The 22,135-nt window shown below is 39.3% G+C and overlaps 2 protein-coding genes across 2 annotated transcripts in view; both read right to left on the reverse strand.

Moving 5' to 3' along the window:
* Positions 1–757, reverse strand: part of nppal (natriuretic peptide A-like) — a 1,598-nt gene extending 841 nt beyond the window's left edge. Inside the window, exons 1-2 of the mRNA XM_052050289.1 lie at positions 624–757; positions 7–308 (exon numbers count right to left, since the gene is read on the reverse strand). Coding sequence (XP_051906249.1) covers positions 9–308; positions 624–707 — 384 coding nt within the window. The 5' untranslated portion in view covers positions 708–757 and the 3' untranslated portion in view covers positions 7–8. The remainder of the gene's footprint in view (positions 1–6; positions 309–623) is intronic.
* Positions 758–7,467: 6,710 nt separating this feature from the next.
* On the reverse strand, positions 7,468–21,270 carry clcn6 (chloride channel 6). The gene is made up of 23 exons (XM_052056867.1): positions 21,090–21,270; positions 20,638–20,697; positions 20,493–20,558; positions 18,322–18,387; positions 18,165–18,231; positions 17,734–17,840; positions 17,242–17,368; positions 16,170–16,237; positions 15,633–15,691; positions 15,377–15,509; positions 14,480–14,593; positions 14,137–14,303; positions 13,911–14,022; positions 13,632–13,761; positions 12,602–12,755; positions 12,261–12,417; positions 12,062–12,168; positions 10,142–10,328; positions 9,478–9,638; positions 8,421–8,577; positions 8,089–8,196; positions 7,868–7,993; positions 7,468–7,769 (listed from the first exon to the last, which is right to left on the reverse strand). Exons 1-23 carry the CDS (start codon positions 21,183–21,185, stop codon positions 7,689–7,691), a joined length of 2,610 nt encoding a protein of 869 aa, XP_051912827.1. The 5' UTR covers positions 21,186–21,270; the 3' UTR covers positions 7,468–7,688.
* Between the last annotated feature and the right edge of the window lie 865 nt (positions 21,271–22,135).

A 22,135-nucleotide genomic window follows, 5' to 3' on the forward strand; every position in this document is an offset into this window, starting at 1 on the left:
TCTCACCCTCAACATCCCAATCCACTGAAAGACCCGATCCGGTCCAAGCGGACGCCGAAGCAACTCCTCAGCCCCCCTTTTCGGTACCGACTCCAGTTACGCTTGGAGGTCCGGAACAGGTCTTTGAAGAGAAGGGCAAGGACATCTGCTTTCGCCTCCAATGCTGAGTTGCTGGGTTCGGGGAATTCCCACGGGTACCCATCTGGAGCTCCATGCTTTGACTTTTCTGCATTGCCACCTCTTTCTTGCATCTCCTCTGAAGAGTGACGAGCCTTGTCATCAATCTCTTCCAAAATCTGGTTCAAATTCTGATGGTGAAAGAGAGACATGAAAATGTGAAACAAAACTATCTATCTATCTATCTATCTATCTATCTATCTATCTATCTATCTATCTATCTATCTATCTATCTATCTATCTATCTATCTATCTATCTATCTATCTATCTATCTATCTATCTATCTATCTATCTATCTATCTATCTATCTATCTATCTATCTATCTATCTATCTATCTATCTATCTATCTATCTATCTATCTATCTATCTATCTATCTATCTATCTATCTATCTACCGTATCCATCCATCCATCCATCCATCCATTTAAGAAGAAGAGGACATACCTGTAAATCAGACATGGGTTTGCCTCGAACATAATCAAGCACCAAAAGGAGATTAAAGCAGCAAAGTGACACAGTGAGGTTCATGTTCTTTTTTTTTCTGCCTGCTGGAGCTCGACTCGGGCTGCCCTGGTCTTGGTGTCGGTCTGACTCTTAGCATGCGCAGGTGAATCCTTTATAGCAGACTTGACGACGTCACCAAGCTTGGAAAATTAATGATGTGCGACTAATGTTCTAAAGAGTGGGAGTACAGGCAAAGTTCAGTTTGAAAAAGGGTGGGCTGGGATAATTCAGCCACATGCAGGCACAAGTCAACAAAAATATGGACGTCTTTAATGATGTTTCGTTATTTGGAATGCAGCCATGCATCCACCCCATTACCAAGAGACAGACATGATACAGTGTTGTGTCGCTTCTGTACACTAAAAAAAAAAGTGGCTTCTCGTTTCTTAGTACAAGCTGGACAGGATTTGGAACATCTGTGCAAATGATTCTGCACAATTTTCCGCCATTTTCTGCATGATCAATTTCTTATGTTGATCAATAGGTCGGTTGAATTGTCTCATCATATCGGTCTTTACGTGGTTAAAGTGGAGATGAGAAGCTGATGGCATCGTGGTACACCCGCCTGACTTGTCTGCAGGCAGCGTGGGCCACTCAGCAGCAACATGGGTGTGAATGGTTGTTAGTCTCTGTATGTGCCCTGTGGCTGACTGGCGACCAATTCAGGGTGTAGTCTGCCTTCCGCCCTAAGTCAGCTGGAATAGGCTCCAGCAATCCTGTTCAGGATAAACAGTGATGAAAATGAATGGATTTCTATACTTTTTCATTAGACTTTTTTTCCCCCAGTTTGAATATCAAGCATATTTCTATAGATTTCCACTAGACTTTGTCCCCCAGTTGAATCTTGTCCTAACAAAGGGAATTGTGTGAAGCATTAATTCAATCAATGATCAACACATTTTCTGAAATAGATCATAGCAAGTGAAGATATTGCAGTATTTGCATGCTGATATAAATTCCCACCAAGATAAAATGAATAAATGAGCAAAGTGACGGAAAATAAACTGTTTAGCCCCAAAAAATCACAGCATTTCATTTTTGAAGACGGCGGGGCAGCTGTAACGATCATGACTGTTGCCCGCATAACGCCTGGCAAGTTGTTATTCATTGTTGTTTTGCTGGCTTTGTTTTTTAACCAAAGATAGAAAATAGCCACATATTGGCGTCAGAGGTTAATTGGAATATGACAATATGGAGCATGTGTGGCTCTTTGTGCTTCTGTGGCGTGTTTGCATCGACTCCGGCTAAATGATGAGCAATTAGCCCAGGACCCAGTGAAGCTCACTTGTGGAGGATTATGACTGCTAATTGACATTTCCGCAGCTTCTCCACTGGAAGGCTATTATTCTAAATTGACTCAGGCCTCGGGGCGGAGGGTAATGGTTCACACGTTCTTTTTATGAAGACAATCAGATTCAGAGTTGCGTCACATCGATATCAAATAATATAGCCCACCCTACCATAGACATTATTAAAACACATTATTAAAATCTATTCTCAAATTGTATTGCGGGAACAAATGATGCCAATCTTAAAATCACGGCATTGGCTCCCCGTGTACGTTTTAGGAATGTTCATGATTGGAAGGAAGCCTTGACTGAACTTTGTTGACCAATGTTTTGTATAGCCACCTATTATTCATTCATTCATCTTCCGAACCGCTTCATCCTCACCAGGGTCGCGGGGGTGCTGGAGCCTATCCCAGCAGTCTTCGGGCAGTAGGCCGGGGACACCCTGAATCGGTTGCCAGCCAATCGCAGGGCACACAGACACGAACAACCATCCACGCCCACACTCACACTTAGGGACAATTTAGAGTGATCAATAAGCCTGCCATGCATGTTTTTGGAATGTGGGAGGAAACCAGAGTACCCGGAGAAAACCCACACAGGCCCGAGGAGAACATGCAAACTCCACACAGGGAGGCCAGAGCTGGAATTGACCTCTGCACTGTGAAGTCGACGTGCTAACCACTCTGTACTACCGGGCCGCCGCCACCTATTATATTTTAACATAATGTGGGGTTTCCTGTTTAAAAAAAAAAGAGATGTGAAAACCAATCAAGACATTGTGAAAGTAGAAGCATTTCCACTTAGACGTTGTTTTACCCATTCAGTCTGGTGGTTTTCCCTCGCCAGACTGACTGACATTTAAACCTGTTAACAGTCACTGAATTGACGATGGCCCCCCATATTGGTTCCCCTCCATTAATGACCTTAATTTGAGTTTCAGCACCCCATCACTTATTCAACAACTTGCTGAACTGAGGCGGGGTAGCCTGAAAGGAGTGGGACACAATTGGTAAATGTCACAATTATGTCAGTGCTACGGCTCCTGAAAGTTAATTGCTATTTACTTGTTATGAATGGACCACCACAGTTGATGACAGTTATCCTGTCCGCTATGGTGGAAGAGACCTGAACTTTTGGGAAGGGGCGCGAAATGGAGACTGTAAACAGATATCAAAACTCAATTTGGTCGCGGGCCACTTTGGAGCGTAGGACCATTACGACAGTGAAACCGAGTTTGTGTTAAATCATCACATCATATTATTACTTGCACACACAATAAAATTGTGATTAGTAGTTTTGAAATCAGTCTATTTATTTGTTGTTTGTTCAATTATTGTTCAAATGAGTGTAAACAGGGTAACAAATTTTTTGCAAATCCTCAACATTATTTATTACACATGGAAATTTGACATTTGACGGTACATATTTTAGCAAGGCTTGCGGAAGACACACATAATTTGCTTTTGTGGGCCACATAGTATGATGTTGCGGGTCAAATTTGGCCCCGGGCCTTCAGTTTGACACCTGCGTTCTAGACTAACCAGGTTCCACCATACAGGGGCCACAATGGTATAATAAATGCCATAAAAGCCTCTGTTGGTCAGACCATGACACAGTATTTGGATGCAAATGACAAGCATATCGTATTGAAATTGCTACAAACCTCTTGTTGGCGCCACATCACCATTCACCATTGATAGCGAGGTCGTATTTGCTGACCCTATTTTGCTAGCGTGTTAGGACTGGCCAGTGCATGTGGAAAATGTCACACATGATAAATGGTGAGAAAAGGCAGTCGCAAAAGCTCATCCGCTGTCATCACCGACTCCCATCACAACTCCCACAAATATTTTCCGGGAAGGAACCAAGTTATTCCACAATCTACACTCTGTTCAGATTGGAGTGTGCTTCATTTAAAAGTTGCTTTGTTTCTTTCATAATTGTTTTGTGTCCATCTTCTTAAATCCAATCTGCTAATGCACAGTAAGAAGATGGAATAGGACGTTACATAAGAAGGAAGGGGCGGGGCCACTTGAAACTGACCTTGATTCAACTCAACTGTATTTACAGAGCACTTTAAAACAACCACTGCCATTTACAAAAAATAATTCAGACAACAAGTGACACTTCACTTAAACAGTGATTAATTAAAATGGCTAAGCTATCCATGGGGTTACACATAATTAACATCCATATGAGCTTTCTGCAAAACCAACAGATGGACCACAACAAAAAAGCCTCACTCTCTTCACGAAGAGCAGCTACCTGACCAGTTTGACACCAAGAGAGCTGTCATTTTCTCGTTCAGGAAATCACCGACGGCATTCTTGAAAATAACAGCCAACAATTGTGTTATTAGCACTGTGTCAGACTTGTTAACTTGTTGGTAACTCAAGAGTTACTCTAATTGACATCATTGTGGGCAATTGAGAAGTGGGCATGGCGGTAATGTGACAACAGACACCATACGGGGACACTCTTAGTCTTGTGCGCTCAGGTATGTGCACAAGTATGTGACCTTTTGCCGCAAATGAGAAAAGTCTTCTTTCTGCCAGAGCCAATATTTTATTTTTTTAATTTTAATTCCTCAATATTTCAAAATAAAGTAAAAATGACCCTCTCTGTCATCAATTCCCTTCCAAGGGAGCCTCATTTTGTTGTTGCAATACATGAAAACGGATCTGTGGTCTGAAGTGCCAGGATGTTGCGGCCATTTTGCGTTTACACGATAGCAGACAACAAAATAGATGGCGTTATTTCTGAGGCATGTATGAATTTGTGAAAGTGTCAATTGCGTCTTTACTGTTTTTAGAAAAGTATAAAGACGTGAGCGTCATAGGTTTAATGAATAATCAGGATCATATATGCACTTGTATCTGCAGTGTTGGAGAGTGGCCCACCCTCATCTGCTCTCGAGATGTGTTCTAACAACAAATCTGTGGCAACATTTTAGTTGTTATCGTTGATCAGGAGTTTGCCCATATAAGTTTAAGAAATTACATCGGCATGAAATAAATGTAGTTATCTCTTTATTGTCTTAAACATTGTGACCTAATATTTTGAACCATCAATAACTTTTTGAAAATAGCACTTCAAGCATGGCTGTTCTCACATGGGAGATATTTACAAATATAAAATCAGAGGTGTATTTTTTTTTCCTGTGATCAGTGGCCTACTTTTCAGATTGAGCACCTGCCTCCAGAAATGTGACTGGTATGCCATCCTGATTTATGGAAAAAGTTTTGGCCTATTTGGCCTAGAACATAAGACAGAGCAGAGTACCTTAAACATTAAAATTCAAGTTGCAATCATAACTTTAACGTTCATCACATGGTTTTCGGGCCAAATATTAGAGGTTATATAAGAGCACGTTTGATTTTTGCTCACATAAATTATTTTGCTCAAAACTAAACATTGTGTTTATGTACTAAAGTCAGTCAGAAATGTGAAAATGCCTGCAGTTTTACACCTTGAAGTTGGCCTAGGCTGGAGCAGAATGCCATCCGAAGTAAATTCCATGGCATTCATCAGCCCTCTTATCTATTCTTGTCATGGACTGATCCCATGGTTCATGCCCCTTACATCATGCTTTCCCTCGTGCACTGGAAAGACCAGCATGCACATGTGACCCTTCCAGTGTCACCTTTACAGAGATAAGGTTATTTTCACACAGCAGGGATGTTTGTTGCATATATTTAGCATTAGCTCATGTTATTTTAAACGCGCATCACCGAAATAAACCCCAAAGCTGTTGTCGTTCTTTATATTTACATTTACACTCAAAAAAAATCGATCCTGAGCCATCCAGTTACCTGCAGCAATTTTGAAGAATAATACATTGAATTTACTTTAACTTCAGTGCACAACCAAAATGGTGATTGGGCACAATGAACAAGATCTGTTTGATGAACGGAAACCTTTGTATGTGATAATTACGTAAAGAAGACAAAAATCAGGAAGGGGGAAAATACAATTTCACAGCACTGTAAAATTATAAGTGCGAATGAAGCTCAGGTCGACATTTCATGTTAGACAAACATGACCAGCAGCCCAAACTGTCAATGATGCATCAGACTGATATTCTAAACCTAGACTAGCATAATTAGTTTACTGGACCGCACACATCAATTGGACTCGGTTTCGTTAAATTGTACTTTTATTAGTGTCAATCATCTTCACCAAAACCCCCTGCTCATTATTCAAGGTTGTCAGCACTTAAGTCTATTATAAACAAAGTAATGACCCTTGTCACGATGGTGGTCTTCAACACGCGGATGTGTGCTATGAAGCATAGCTGAGTTGCACTTATGCCATTATGCATTTCTCACTCGTGTAATTCTCCGCTCTCCTCAATTGCTTTTCACTTGCACACAAGATGGAAACACCTTGTGTATACAATACATCCTCCAATTTTATTTTCCTGGGGAAATGGTGCTGATTGACAGTACATAAAAAATATTGCTTCAAAATGTTAGTCAAGCATTTGTATCTATGGTGTTTGAAAATAGTTTTAAGAGTGCAATACAGCTTATGAACAATATAAACATCAAAACAGCCCTGTTTTTAAAGCAACAGAGCGCAGATGTCTCAGAGACATGGCTTACTATGTGTCATTAAAAACTCTTTAGCAACATCTTCCCTGCAGTTGGCCCCCCCACTGTATTCAGACGATTATCAATGTCTTGACCTCAGGCTGTGAAGGTCCCCAACACACGTCTGATAATAGAATGTACAAAAAATATTAAAACATCACTCACGATGATCTAGCCCGCCAAACACAGCATGATTAATATACTGTATTTGTGATTTGTAACAAAAGTGGGTTTTTTTTCTAAAACATCAGGGCTATAAATTACAATGCGTGGTAAAATCTATCCTGCGCCAGCTTGTCTAAGTCAAACTTAAAAACACCAACCAAAAAAAAAAGAGAATGAGACAACAGATGTGTTGGGGTATCTCCACCTAGATTTGGGCCATGGCATCACTGGACGGTCTGGGGCGCAACATGGCGGCATCGGATGGACCGAAACATGATGTGCAGGGCTGTTCTATTGGATTTAGATCAGGTGAGCATGGGGGACAGTCAATAGTACCAATTACTCCAGCCCCAGGCTGCTCTCATCTGTAAAAAAAGCCCACTAGATGACGTCAGACTCTCAGGCCACCCTCGTGAAGTCTGTTTCTGATTGTTTGGTCAAAGACATTCACATCAGTTGTCTGCTGGAAAAAAAAAAGTAACAAAAGTTTGCTAAACCTCCAAACAGGTGTTTGTATTATACACATGCACTTGCAAAAAATCCCCCAAACAAACAAAAAAAAGCATTCAATCTGATGGTGTTAATTTTCACTTTTCAATGTTTTTTTCATGATGTGTGCAGCTGACGTCTTGGCCAAGTCACCCTTGTGAAAGAGATCTTTATCTCAATGGTTTTATCTGGATAAATAAAGGTTACACACATGGGCAAAAAAAAAAGTAGTCAGCTCATAAATGATTCATTTTAACACCTTTAATGATGCAACACTATAGGACAAAATAAAAGTCGTTTACAAATGTATAGTTAAGACACAATAGGAATAAAAAAAATAGAACATAATTTACATCAACAAGTATGGAATGGTCCGTGAAGGAAATATATGTACATGTACACACACGCGCACACACACACACACATGCGTACGCACACGCAAACACATGAAAATGTAACTGATCAGATTAAATAGTGATGTAGTGCTGTCGCAGTTTGGCCACAAGAAATTCATGGGTTAAATTATGTCTTGTGATTATCCCAACAATCTGGAGGGGAAGGAAGATCACAAAATCAACAAGTCAGTGCAAACTAGGCGGATGCCCAAAACAGTAATCAGAAACAACAAGAGAAAATAATTACATACCTCTCCAACAGCATTGACCACCGGTAAATGTCGTAAGCCCATTGTTCTGAACAGGTTGAATACCTGCGAAATGCGGGTGTTTGGTGACACTGAATAAGGACATGGGTTCATGTAAGGAGTGACATCCTGTAAAGACAGGGAATATGTCCTGCTTGGTTAAATCAAAAATACTATTTAATATTTCAACTTGTGAAGGTGGTGTGTGGCTGAATGGGCTATACCACAATCATGCGGGGACTGAGCTGGGTCAGGTCCAAGTCGTGGATATCAGGGAAACGCGGATAATCTTCAGTCATTTCTGCATATGTCAATCTGGGCTGTGTGGCGCTCTGACAGGGCGTGAGATTTCATTGAAAGAACGACCACAGTATGGTCTTGGTTTAGACATAAGTGATTGCAGGACTTCAGAATGTGGTTCAATTTTAACTTAAAGAACCAACGGATGCATACAGCGCACAGAAAAAAAATGTGGTCATTGTTAATCATAGACATCAACAATATCATGGATACATTGCATTTCAAATGTTGATTTCTGTACATTTGTGTTACTGACCGGCTGGTTCTCAGCATAACACACGCCTCTCATGAGCAGATTGACCAGCTGAGAGCGCAGGATGAGGCCGTGGAAGGTTAGCGGCCTAAAACGCTCCTCCATTGTCCACTCCTCACTCGGGGACTGATCTGGGCACAGGTTGGGGTAGGGCATATGCCTGGAAATGACACGCAGTTAAAGCATTAGCATTAAAAGAATACAAATGAAACACAACAAAGAGTTTGGGATAGCTGGAAATAGGGGTATAATGACCCCTTGCAGGTTAACTTTAATTGACCTTTAGTCCAAGTTAAACATTTCTGCACTTTTTGCACAAGTTTCTGTTCTCTTAAAAATGTGCTTGAATGGCAGTTGTTTGATTCATGAGTTGACTAATAGGTTTCCTGGTTCAATTAGAATTGCTATTTAAACAACCCTCATGCTCGTGTTGTTCACATTTTGACATCATGAGACAACACCTAACAATTGAGCAACTTTATTCAAACAGGCTGTGCGTAGATGGATGTGGCCATTGAACTAAGACTGTCATCAGTAGGTTACGACAGAAATAGGGAGGCTGGAAGAGACACAGAAAGCTATAACTTCAGTTTCCTTTGAGTGCTATCCAGGCTTTGATTTCCTCCAGACAGGACCAAAGTAGCCTTAAGAAGAAAGCATCCTTTTTGTTTATCGAGACATAAATCTGACTGCCGTCCACATAGCAGTGTAGGGAAATACCATGTTTGCTTCAGATGGAACTCAGGGGCAGCAAATACAATGAAAACAGCAGGAGCCCCAAAATGGAACCCTGTAGAACACCAAACGACAATGGGGAAGCTGGCACTCAACAACGAAGGCGAACACAAAAAGTCCTGCCTGGCAAATAAGATCCAAACCACTCCATTAATGCCCACCCGGTGCTGTAAACGAGTCAACAGAATACTGAGGTCCAAGGTTATAGTGCCTTTCAGTAAATCCTGAAATTTAATTGGAAAGCCCAATAACCACAACTGTTTGTGAGTAGTGATGTACATTTTCATTTTCATTCAAAGGTAGGGCAGGTACTGTGGTATCCTACCTCCTCTCCAACATCTGCTGCAGGAGGTCTTCTCCCTCCTCCGCAGGCTCCACAGCAGCACGCTGCTCATCACAAACGTTCCTTAATTCGCTGGAGGGGTATGACTTCATGGATTGGCAGCGTCGTCTCTGCTCGCTGGCACGTGATACAACGCTGGATTTCTACATGGCAGAGAGATGAAGGTCATTCTTCATTACTTTACTTATATTAAAATCAAATTAAAAGAGAATGTAAAAAAGAAACTGTTTTGATACTGTGTAATTATGTATTGGATTATTTGTGTGTTCTATGAGTGCCTCTAAGGGGCGTGGCCTAGAAAGTGATATGCCGAGCTGGAGTGGTGTTCAGCATGAGCGTCTGGATGTGAGGCACCTTGCGAGTGTTGTTATTTTGTATTTGTGTGTTTGACTGTTTGCCCCGTTCAATAAACTGCTGAGAGTGCATAAGCAACCGAGGCTCTCCTTTCCCGCATGCAAGGGCATTACAGTACAGTATCGTAGTTGCTCCATTTTTTTTTTGTTTGCACTTAATTCAATCAGAAATGTTTTTTTTTATTTTCGCTTGTAAATGAAATGTTACCTCACAAGACAGGGCAAAAGCAAGGGCTCATAAATCTTGGCCTTACATCAGAATTGATTACTTGCTGAAGCGGAACAGAAAGTACCTTGAAGCGGATGTTGTTACTGACGAGGATGTTGCCTTTCATGAAGTCCTGCTCGTTTGGGCGATTTTCGGTGACCACAGGGAAGGCATGATAAATGGTGGTGCGCAGGATGCTGACAAGAGACTGGACCCGGGTGTGGGGATACACATAAGTGAGGTTGGGCTCCATTATGTCGCTAGCAGTCAACCTGAGATTGATGACACAACAGAAACAAGCACTCAGGAGTCACATTTATAGTTTATAAATAATTCTTCTGTGGATGCATGATTTTGGCATTTATACTCCATGCATCATGATACTTAAAATGTTGATTGTTAAGATGTTTCTTCGGTAGTTAATTTACTGCACGTGATTAATTTTTGTAACAGACTCGGTTGTAGATTGTTTTATTAGATTAGCTTTTAGATACATGCTACATTTTCATTCAAGGTTAACATTTGCAGCTGAGTCCGAGTCAAAATTAATTTTAAAAAATGGCAGACATCATGCAATTTACGTTCAACATTCAAGTCACTCAAATTCTGTCCGCAGGCACTTACAAATATTATGTTCGTAATTCACATATAGGCACTTAGGATATTATCCCCATTCTTCTCAGGTTTATATTATTGATATCATTTTAACTGTAAATGCAAAGTCACACTGTATCCCACTAGAGCAGGGGTGCCCAAACTTTTTGGACCGAAGATCTACTTTTCGATCAACTAACCTCCCGGGATCTACCCTTACCGGCACGCGCACACACGCACACGCACACACGCGCGTACGCGCGTACGCCGTGATGAGAAACAGCCTGAAACTGAGGCATGCGACGCATTTTTGCATCCTGTTAACTATCGTAGCTCACACGTACTGTTTTAAAGTGCTTCCCTGGGCCCTCCAAGAGTCCTATTCTTTGCTCGTGCCCTCGGTGAATTGTACACAAAGCAAACTCTGAATGAGAATCATGACGATAAAAGATGGAGCGCAATTTTTTTTTTGTGAAAATGAGACTGATAAGATGATTAGTGTGCAGTGTATATTAACACAAAAAATATTACTAACCTGTACAAAGACACAAATGGTTGATTGTTCTTTTTCTCCGCGACACTCCTCGGATCTACTTGGGACCTGTCTTAGATCTACCGGTAGATCAGGATCTACCTAATGGGCACCCCTGCACTAGAGGATTTAAAATGTGTTTAGTGTCGCCAATAAGTATTTGCCCGCTTCTTGATTGATGTGTTCTTTGCATATTTATCACACAGCGGCGTGAAAGACTCATTACCGATTATCACAAACGCTTAATTTCAGTTATTGCAGCCAATGGTGGCACAACCCATTATTAAGCTTAGGGGGCAATGCCTTTTTCACATAGGGACAGTTTGGTTTGGATTTTGGTTTGTGCCTTAATAAATTAAATTGGCATTTACCAATTACATTTTTTCCGTGGGTTGTCTCTGTGTGATATTAAAATCAGTTTGATGAACTGAAACCTTTGTGTGTGATAAATGTGCAAAGAACAAAGAATACAAAAATCAAGAATACTTTTTCACAGCTCTGTTCATGTACTCTTATTGATAGAACAGAATAGTCAAAAAGATATTCACAGCATAGCCGGAATAAAGCGGTTTGTATGATGATGAACACAAAGTACTTGTATGAGTCGTTTTTCAGTCGTGTCGGCTACTTTTTGATTCTATTGGATTTACTTTAGAAAAAAAAAATAACGAAAAAGCAGACTTTTTAATTGTGTCATTCCAAAAGAGTGGAGTACAGCTTAATTTGTGCATTTGTTGAGTGTTTTTATGACACCTAGTGAAGAAGTTGCTGAATGAACTGTTAAACAATCCCCCACCAAATAATGCCATATGTTGGTGAAACCCGACAAGATTTTTACCCATGTCAACCACAGAAATCTCTGAGTTGCACACATCTTACTTGTCCAGCTCAACCTCAGTCTCCCACTCCAGAAGTGGTACTCCTCTCAGCTGGATGTGAATGTCATAGATGCCCTTGTTGAACAAATCCCCTGTCCATTTTGCCACCTATTGATCAGCATGTACAAATGAGGAGAGGAATGACTTTTGATTGCACGGAATGTAAAGAGAAGAATTATATCAAGAAGAATATGCCGTACCATTAGGGTGATCATAATTGGGAGTCCATATGTAATTTCATTCGTAGATTCAATGAGGATGACAGTAAGGCTGATGGTCATCCTAACAACACCTCCGAGGAATGCGGCAGCTCCAATGAGAGCAAAGGTCCCAGCGTAGATGTCCATTCCCAGTTTCCTGCCACAGAAACACAGTGAGAATCAGTGTCAGTGCAGATATTGGAATGAGAATGGCAATCTGCAAAGGATAATGTGCTCAGGTGAGTGCAAATAATGTAGTCTACAAGGAAATAGAATAATACCACGGAAACAACAAGGCAAGGAGGAGTTACATCACAGGTAAAGTAACACTTTACACTTACACCTTAAGGATGTTGGCAACCAAACGCCCAAACGCAGCCCCGCATAGCAGTGAAGGGACAAAGAGACCACTGGGTACTGACAGACCATAGGTCCAACAGGCCAACAGGAAGTAAAGGAGGAAGAACACCGACAGAGTCACAGGGCTGAAGGTGCCTGAGTGGCCACAGAGGAAGCAAACAATATCACTTTTAACATGATATCAGATGATCAGGCTGTAATAAAAAAATCCCCTGCTTACAAAATACAATTTTGATGGGATGATACCAAACATAACTAACTCTCTTTCATTATTTTTCATGTGGTCAAAATGTGACATGGCACATATATGACGACAGAGCATGCAATGACTTTAGCTGACACAAAATCAAAATAATGACTGGATTTCCCTCTTGGAAACGCAATTCCCTCCGTTTCGTTTTTATTTTTCATGTGCTCAAAACGTGACATGGCACCTATATGACGGCAAAGAATCCAGAATGGATCATTTTAAGCTTTAAACACTATAATTCCCTTTTAGTATATGTTCTATAACATACAGTTATTTGCTGCGTGTCTTTATCTAGGAATGGTTGGGGTGTGATCCTGATCCTATATTTTATTATTTGTTAATTACTGGTTTTGTTCCTCACATATATGTGAGGAAAAACCGCGATTGAAAAATACGCCATTGTTGTTCAATGTGTCAAATAGCACTCTCTGCTGCACCCAAGAGGCAGTTGACGACATTACATTCATATAGTGAACGAGTAAAAAGAGACGCTCAACATTCTGTGAACTGCTTGTAATTATTGTTAATTGCTATGCAGCAATGAAATGAAATGTACAAAGCGATTGTAGTCAGACTATTTCACTGATAAAAGTGATATATCAGATTAATGGTTACTGTAAAAAATAGATATATTAGAGTAACACGTTACTGTCTACAGCGTTACCGGCATCACTGAATATAAGTAAGTATTGGTTCATCAGAATTTAAATGATTGTTTTCAACCTCAGAACTTTTTAACAGTGTACATGCTCCCATCTCACCATCCTGGTGGAAAAGCTGGTGGATGGCAGCCTCCTGCGGGTTGAAGAACAATGTGGCCATATCATTATACGTCTTGTTGGAGCAGAAGTACTGGCGGATGGTTGAGTTGATATCCTCACCTAAAGAAAGCTGAAAGAATATCCCAAATGAGTCATGTCATGAAGACTTTTTGTGTATTTTTAAACAAAGATCCTCATTCACTGACTGCACCGTTCAAATATATTAATAATATGATGGTGACGCTATGACTGGACAACAAGGAAATATCAGATTCTTACAGTATTGTTATGAGATGGAGGAGAGTACAAGTCCCTGCATTCGCCCAACAACATGGACGCAGCAAAAACCACCACTGTCGTCACCATAGCAACAAGTAGGCTCTCTAAAACCCTGTTAGGGCAAAGACGGCCACTGTAACAACGTGCTTGAATAGATAAGGAATTAAAAAGACTCCAATCTTTTTAATTATAAAATTATACGGTGTCCCGTGTCGACAGGTCTTACCTGATAAACTTGGCCTTCGGTTGGATGTGTCTCATGCGATACTTGGCTAGGTTCTTGTTCATGCAGTTGAAGAGGGCCCCCAGGAACCCACCCACTATCCCCATTAAGACAAAGAAGGCCAAGTCTACTGCAGTCCACAAGTGGCAATTTTTGTCTCCATCTGAACACTGAGACAGTGAAACATTTTTCAAATCATGGTACAGTACTACAGTGATACTCGCGATGATGACATGGTTATTTTAATCCATTTGAACTTTGTGACATATTTCATGTCAACTGTAAGACACTGTTACATCACCTTGAGATGTTAAATTTGGGATCTTTTAGTGGTTTACATTTTTACCTTAAACTCGCCAAAGTTGAGCAGGCCAGGCAGCTGGAACGAGCCCCACTTGTTGAAGTTTATCCCCGAACGGAAAAAGTTCAGGGTGAATGTAGCAGACATTGAGCAAAAGAGCTGGAACACAAGATTTTTTTTTAATTATTACTACAATTTACCATGTTTATTTTTTATTTCCGTCAGTATTTGACAACAGCGCTACTAGTAGAGTGGTACAAGTTCCTGCATTTTATACAGACAGAACAGGTTAAATTTCCAGCCTGAACCCTAATACCCAGCCAGCACCGGCCCTAAACCCGAATGAAAGAAATATGTGGGTTGCATCAAGAATGGCATTTGGTTCAAAATCTGCGCCATAGAAATCAGGCGAGTGCCTCATTGTTTTGACCCCTGACGGGAAAAGCTGGAAGTCACAACAAGTGTGGTATATTTTAATAAGGGTCAATTGAATGATCACTATGATCACTAAACCTCACGCCAATGGATTTCTAATTTATTTTTATTTTTATTAATAGTCCATATACCACCGAGAGGTGCCGGTAAAGTGCATTTAAGAACACCACATACTTTTGATGGTGTGTAAATGTATGTGAGAAGCATGCAGAAAAATTTATAGGAAGAAAGTTTTCCTAAGGTAGGCAACTGGATGACAGGAATGTGTGAAGGCTAAAAGCCATAATTTGATATCATACTTCATAGTTTCTAATTCTGACTTAATACAGCTGTTGTTTATTCATAATACTAATAGTATACCTAATTTCGCACGCTTCTGTACAACCGCAATTCCATCACAGCTACTTTTATCTAATCATTGATGCTTATTGTTAAATGGGACAGTTTTGCATACCCGGTAAACACCACCAAGAATCTCGCCGGGCTGAGTGGCGGTAGGTAACCTACCACTTTCCAAGTGAGGGCCTGGTTCCAGAAAGAGGAGCCTTCCTCCAGGCTGAACAGGGTCCCTCCAATGGGAGCACCAAAGGCAGCAGCTACTCCAGCAGCAGCACCGGCGGACACAAAGTCTCGCTTGTCCCTTAAGGACAGTGACAACAGGTCAGTGACAACTGCTATGTAAAGCACATATGATAGTTTCTCTGTTTTAAGGAATTAAAACACGTACAGTACAGTGCTATAAGATTGTAGCGCGTGATCATACCTGTCAGACCGGAAGAAGGGAAAATTAAATTTGATTGTCTTAAAAGTGATGCTCTGAAACTGAGAAGCACAATACATCTGATAAGAGCACTCAAATCATAATAACAGTCAAACGTGGAAGCAATAACTACACACGATACAAGAAAAACATACATGCAGGAATGTCAAATAAATTTTAAACGCGTGCTAAGTTGTAGTTCTGTTTTCCATCGACGCACATGTCGCTGTAAGATTTTCCTTGTTCCTTACTGAGGTCAATATTATCTACATCTATCTATATTATCTACATGTCTTTTCTCCTATTATTAGGAACACTAAATATTTAATGTATAACCATTAAATCATAGTTGAATTCTCACATTATATATACCTGTATATTTCTATTTGTTTATTTATTTATTAAATGAAATTGCAAAATCTTAGTTAAAAACACATGATTATTTCCATATGCATGCTGTGGGCCAAACAAAATCAATTCCACGAGCATGAGTCCTTTTCCAGCTGCAATTGGGATGTGTGGCTACTGTGCAGTATGTACCTGAGGAAGGCCTGCACCCACAATGGCTCCACTGTGTATCATTGGACCTTCTTTGCCCACAAAAAGACCTGAATGTACACAAAAACATTCAAATGGAAACATTGCATCAAATTTGGGGTGGCAATCCCAACATAATAATTATAATAATACGAAATGCGATAAATGAAGTATGTGAAATGATAACCGTGCAATTCTACCAAGATAATAAAAACCAAAAGCCTGGTGAGTGTAATACAATGTTTTAAACTAAAAGTGGTTGTTGGTCTTATCAAAAGACTGCTCTTATCTTTTTACTGTGGCAAGTTACAAAAATTAGTCATTGCACAAATATTTACCTCCAAGTGCAGTTAAGATGACCTAGTAGTGGGATTTTTGTGACATTTACGAGTAGCTTGCAGTTGCATTTACAAGAGCAGGATATCCATCTACACCTTTTCTACACTGCTTATCCTGTTCAGGGCCACAGGTGAGACGAGTGAAGTCAGACGCGTGACATAACATAAGCAGTGGTATCTTTCTCAAAAGAATCATTTATGAAAAGACAAAAGGGAAACTAGAGCAACTTTAAGAATGCTGTCAGAATTTGTCGAAGTACCGCTTGTGTGACATGAGATGAGCATCTCTTATATGTCACTCTGAGAAACAACAAAATGCCTGGTTCTTATTTTGCTATAACATCTCTCAAAAGCACTTGGAAAAAATGTGTTATCTATTTTCATCTATTTTATCTCACAAGAATTGGTTTTACTTAAGACAGAAGGACCCAACACAAAGCATACAGTACACCATTTCTTAAAAAGTGGCATTTGACTTGGGTGTATGGACTTTATATAACCACTCTCCAAAGACCCCGTTATTCATCCCTTCTTTTACAGCGAAATACACCGGCAGCACAATTTTATCTTCTATATATAACTACCTACCTATTGTTTTATTATTTGGAAGGTGGCTATAGGAAATGTTGACAGGATTTCTCCAAATGACAGACTTCTGTTACCAAAGCTAACATATTCTACACATGAAAGAACAATGAAAAGCAGCTGATTCAAACTTTGGAACTATCTTACTTTACCTCCAGCGACACTAAACAGAACCCCAACAGCTTTGCAGAGAAAGGTTTGTAGCCGGACGATCCCAGGGATTTTCACACCGTTCAAGTAACTTTTGATTTCAGGAATCCCCGAGCCTGCAGCTAAGGGCTGGAAACAAAGAGTATGCAGAAAAGTGGATTGAATGACTGTCTGTGTCTTACGTGTTGTGTTCTATTATTTTGTTAATGTGTTATTATGACTTCAAGATGGCCCCGCGAGAGTGGCTACCTTTACAGCAGCTCCTATACTTTTTGTTCTTCTACTTTCTTCCTTTCATAACTTTGCTGCTCTACATTGGAAATGTCTCCATTGTGAGACGAATAAAGGTTTTCTTCTTCTTACTATTATTTTACATCCAGTTAAAAAAAAAAAAGAGTACATTACGTTTGCCAACGAAACTGCCACTCCAACCACAAAACAGGAAATGTGAAATCTCAGAAAACTAGCTATGTTGCCCGAATATGCATTCTCACCTCGATGAGGACGAGGACACTGGCGATGAAGATGAAGGTCATGTTGAAAGCCAGGAGCTCCAGCAGAGACAGCGGGAGGCAGCCTTTCTCACTGCACTCCTCTACAGCTGAAGGCTTCAAACTCAGGTAGAAATACGTCCACAATGCGAGTTGCGGGATATGTATCATGCACTACTTTTAACACCAGTCCTGGCTGGGAGAATGAACATTAGTGATGCTATTTGTGATGACGACTTGAGCATGTGAAAACCATAACATTTAGGCTGATTACACACACACAAAAAGAAAATCATACTGTACACAAATCACAAATTAAACTAACAATAGGCATCGCATGATACATTCGAAGTTATGCGATCAAAACGCTTCTGAAAATCACTTCTGAAACTCAGTGGGTGCTGAAATATGATGGCGGGCTTTCTGAAGGATACAATAACCAACCATAGAAAACTTGAGTTTGGTGAAGAAGCGTACAAAATAATCCACAAAGAGACCCAGCTAAAAGAAAAGAGAAGAAGGAAACATTTGAGAGAAATCAGGTGCATTTTGAAAGGCAAAAGAAGAGACGGGAACAACAGAAGTACATACCAATCCAACAGACGCTCCAATCGCAAACACCATCACCCATCGCAGTGCTTCATATTTTTTAGCTTTCTGTTGGAATGGAAAGAAAAACATTGAAAGACAGAAAATGGAAGGCAGCTTTATTTATATTGCGCATTTCATACACAAGGTAACTCAATGTGCTTGACATAGTTACCAAACAACATTGATAAGGCATAATACAACATTGAAAGGAAAGGAATTTAAGACATTTAAAAGACAGAAGAATTTAAGACAGTTAAAGTAAAGTAGAAAAGTAAAAAGCAGTTTGCTAAAATGACTAAAAGAAAGTAGTGCGCAAAAAATATATATATATACTGTATACCGGTGTGCGTGTGTGTGTGTATATATATATATATATACTGTATATATATTATTATTATTATATATATTATTAAATATAATGATAAATCAGAACTAAGTTGATAAATGGAGAAAGGTATTGAAATATCCATTATGAATTAAAGAGAAAATTGACAAGAGTGCCAGGGTGTGGATGTATATAATCCCGATACAAACCAAAAGTTGTAAAAATATCACGGTTAAGGGTAAAGTATGAGCCTTAATGGAGACTTCTTCTTACTTTTTCTCTTCTGATTGATATAAAAATGATTTATTAGATATAAACACATAACGGGGTAGGACTAGATACGTTTTTTACTTCTTCCTACTCCCTTGAACATAACTGTGTTGAATGAAGACTGATTTCTTTCTTTTTACTATTTTATCTACCTTATTTTCTGTCAAATTATTACTGTAGGTTTTATGTTCAATAAACAAACTAACATATATATATATATATATATATATATATATATATATGTTACCAAACAACATTGATAAGGCATAATACAACATTGAAAGGAAAGGAAATATATATATATATATATATATATATATATATATATATATATATATATATATATATATATATATATAATGTAAAGTACCTTAATTATAGGCATGGGGGGAAAATAATAGTTGTTTATTATAAACCAATTTACACTGGGGAGTAAATTCAGTTCTGTGGACATCTTATTCCACGCTCAATGCTGATGGGCTCCACAAATTGATGCAAGTCTACAGACCTCAGAGCCCCCCTAGCTTCATATTCAATCAATATTTCTTTAACGTATTCACGTCCCCAACTATTCAGCGATTTATAGACCAGTAGCAGTGTTCTTAAAATCTATTTTAAAAGTGATTGGGAGCCAGTGTAAGGCCTTTAGGACTGAAGCAATATGTTCTGATAAGAACCCGAGCTGCAGCGTTCTGAATGAGCTGCAACTGTTTGATGCTCTTTTGAGGGAGTCCAGTTAGAAGACCTTTACAATACTGTAATCAAGTCTACTGGAGATAAAAGCGAGTATAAGCTTCTCCTCATCTGGTGGAATTATGTAACCCTTCAATCTAGATATGTTTTTCCAGCTGCTGAAAGGCTATTTTAGTGATCAGCACGCCGAGGGATCCTGTACTTGGTATTTGGTTTTTAAAGACAGTGACTCCAAGTGTTGACTAACAGCAATCCTCTTTTCTTTGTTGCCCAAACAATTGCCACAAATTTATTCTAGTTTATCGGATGTTAGATAAAAATGAAGAAAAAAATGTTAGATATGATATAGATAGATATAAAATAAAATAGAAAAAATGTTAGATATGATATAGATAGATATAAAAATGAAAGATATGTCATTTCTTTTTCAACATCAGAATACCTAACCGTTAAGTAACAATTAAATAGAACAAGGAAATATGTAACCAATGCCAAGTGACAGAGCAACAATGTGGCTGGCACAAAGAAAAATTGTGCAAAAAAATTGTGTCAATTGAGACGCATGTCGTAATCAAGACGCAATGCATCATGGGAGGTATGATATATGATGACAAAGTTGCTACTTTGACATCTTTAAGTAGCCACAATTCTCATCTGTTTTTCCTGTACTTCTGTGTCTACATGACACCAAGCTTAAGTTTTACTTCTGCTCTGAGGTTGTGTAATAAATCGATAAATCCTCTCATTTGGAAGCGGGTGGTTTGGGAAAATAATAGACGGCACGTCATTATTTTTCCCGTGAACATGAAAGGAGTATTAGAAAACTGAACACACATCACTATCTGGACTACGCTGTTTCACCAAAAAACAAAACCTCGCTTACCTTGTTGTCCATCCCCTCCAAAATCTCCACATAGGGTTCACTGACACATCGGTCATAATCCAGGCTCTTTCAATAAAAAGGGTTACGCTCAAACAGATTATGACATATAAACACGACCTGCAACTCGCCGTTTTCATTACTTTACCTCATAGTCCTTCCTTGGCAGAATCTCATTTTCCTCATCTCTAATTTCTCCAAGAATTGTCTGCAAGAACATCAGAAATAAACTTTTGACAAGTAAACGGGGCAAGGTAACTCACTATTCATTTAGGATAAGCATGAAAACGAAATCATCAATGTGACTGCCTGCCTTTTCAGCATCCTTCCAATAATGCTGCAGAGTGACTATGTTCTTTGAACCGTGATGAGTCCAATAGTGCTCAAAAATTGCGGTAACAGTATTGCATTTGTTGCAGCCAAATCATTACGTTCGTTTAGTCTTTATTACATGCGAATAAGTTATATTGGAGGGTCACAACACAGTGAGAAGCAAAGAGCTGCAGCCAACAAGGCATTCCAAAGCAGTTTTGACTCATTTCAAAGCATACAAGTCGATTCCAAAAATTCCAACATGATTTAGTAATTGCAGCATCCTACCAACTCCTCTGGCGTACGAGTTTCCTCTTCACGACAACGCCTGCAGCCGAAACAGTTGCCACAGCACGCCATCTTCGTTGTTGTGTCATGCTGCATTCAAGGCCTACAGGAAAATGCTGAAAACATTGGCAAGTCCGTGTGTGAGGGCTCGCTGGGTGTATGACGATATACACTATGAACTTAACTTATGCATAAAAAATGTGTTTTTTCATGTCAATAGGAACATTGATTCAACATGCTGTCTGACGCACAACGGAAAAATATGCGAGTTCCTACTTTTCCCATGACCCTAAAAAGCCATCCAGTATCACGTGACTCACAGCATCGGATACGCCCCGACTTTCAGAACACGTTGGCTATTGGCATGTGTGTAGTGGTGGAACTTCATTTATTTGGAGAACGAAACGTGCCCAAATCATAAATGCGCCATTAAACGATTGTGATGAAATAATAGAAATAAGATCCCAAATTAATTAAATTAAAACATTATGATTTTTTTCATTGAAATCATTCCTATATTGTGTGATAATTAACCATGATTTAAATAAAATATTATTACCCCACTTGGCGACCGATATTTTATTTTTAAAATGGTTCATTATTACTACACTCCCTATACTGTGCAATATTCAATGTCTGTACAATAATCCATATAATGAACAATACTACTTAGACCACAAATCGACTCATTATCTTATTGATTTACTACTTTGGCTGTAAAGATATTATATTTAGATCTTGAATCGAATATGTTTAATTTAGGGATATAACTTAATCGTCATCACGTTTGAAAAAATAATAACTATCCTGAATTTCCTACTTTCAAAAATAGCCATAGTGCTTCCATCGAAGGGGACTAATAGCTCATTTAATTTTTTATACTTTCCATGCGCGTTAGCACTGGAGAAGGTGGACCTGTGTGATGTGAGAAGACAAAGGCATTCGATTCTATTTTATTCACAAAAGTTTAAAGATATAAAATGTGCTTTAACGCGTGCAGATGAATTTACGGTAATTTGACCTCATCGACACGGTTGACTGCAAAC

The sequence above is a fragment of the Hippocampus zosterae genome, chromosome 2 (assembly GCF_025434085.1).
Source record: "Hippocampus zosterae strain Florida chromosome 2, ASM2543408v3, whole genome shotgun sequence".
Classification (NCBI taxonomy): Eukaryota; Metazoa; Chordata; class Actinopteri; order Syngnathiformes; family Syngnathidae; genus Hippocampus; species Hippocampus zosterae.

Excerpts from the sequence above, each read along its gene's own strand:
- clcn6 (XM_052056867.1), bottom strand. The coding sequence starts at position 21,185 with ATGCAGCATGACACAACAACGAAGATGGCGTGCTGTGGCAACTGTTTC. Across the intron at positions 17,369-17,733 it reads GTGTCCTCGTCCTCATCGAG|CCCTTAGCTGCAGGCTCGGG; the intron begins GTGAGAATGCAT and ends CTTTGTTTCCAG. Across the intron at positions 8,578-9,477 it reads CAGCAGATGTTGGAGAGGAG|GCATATGCCCTACCCCAACC; the intron begins GTAGGATACCAC and ends TGTCATTTCCAG.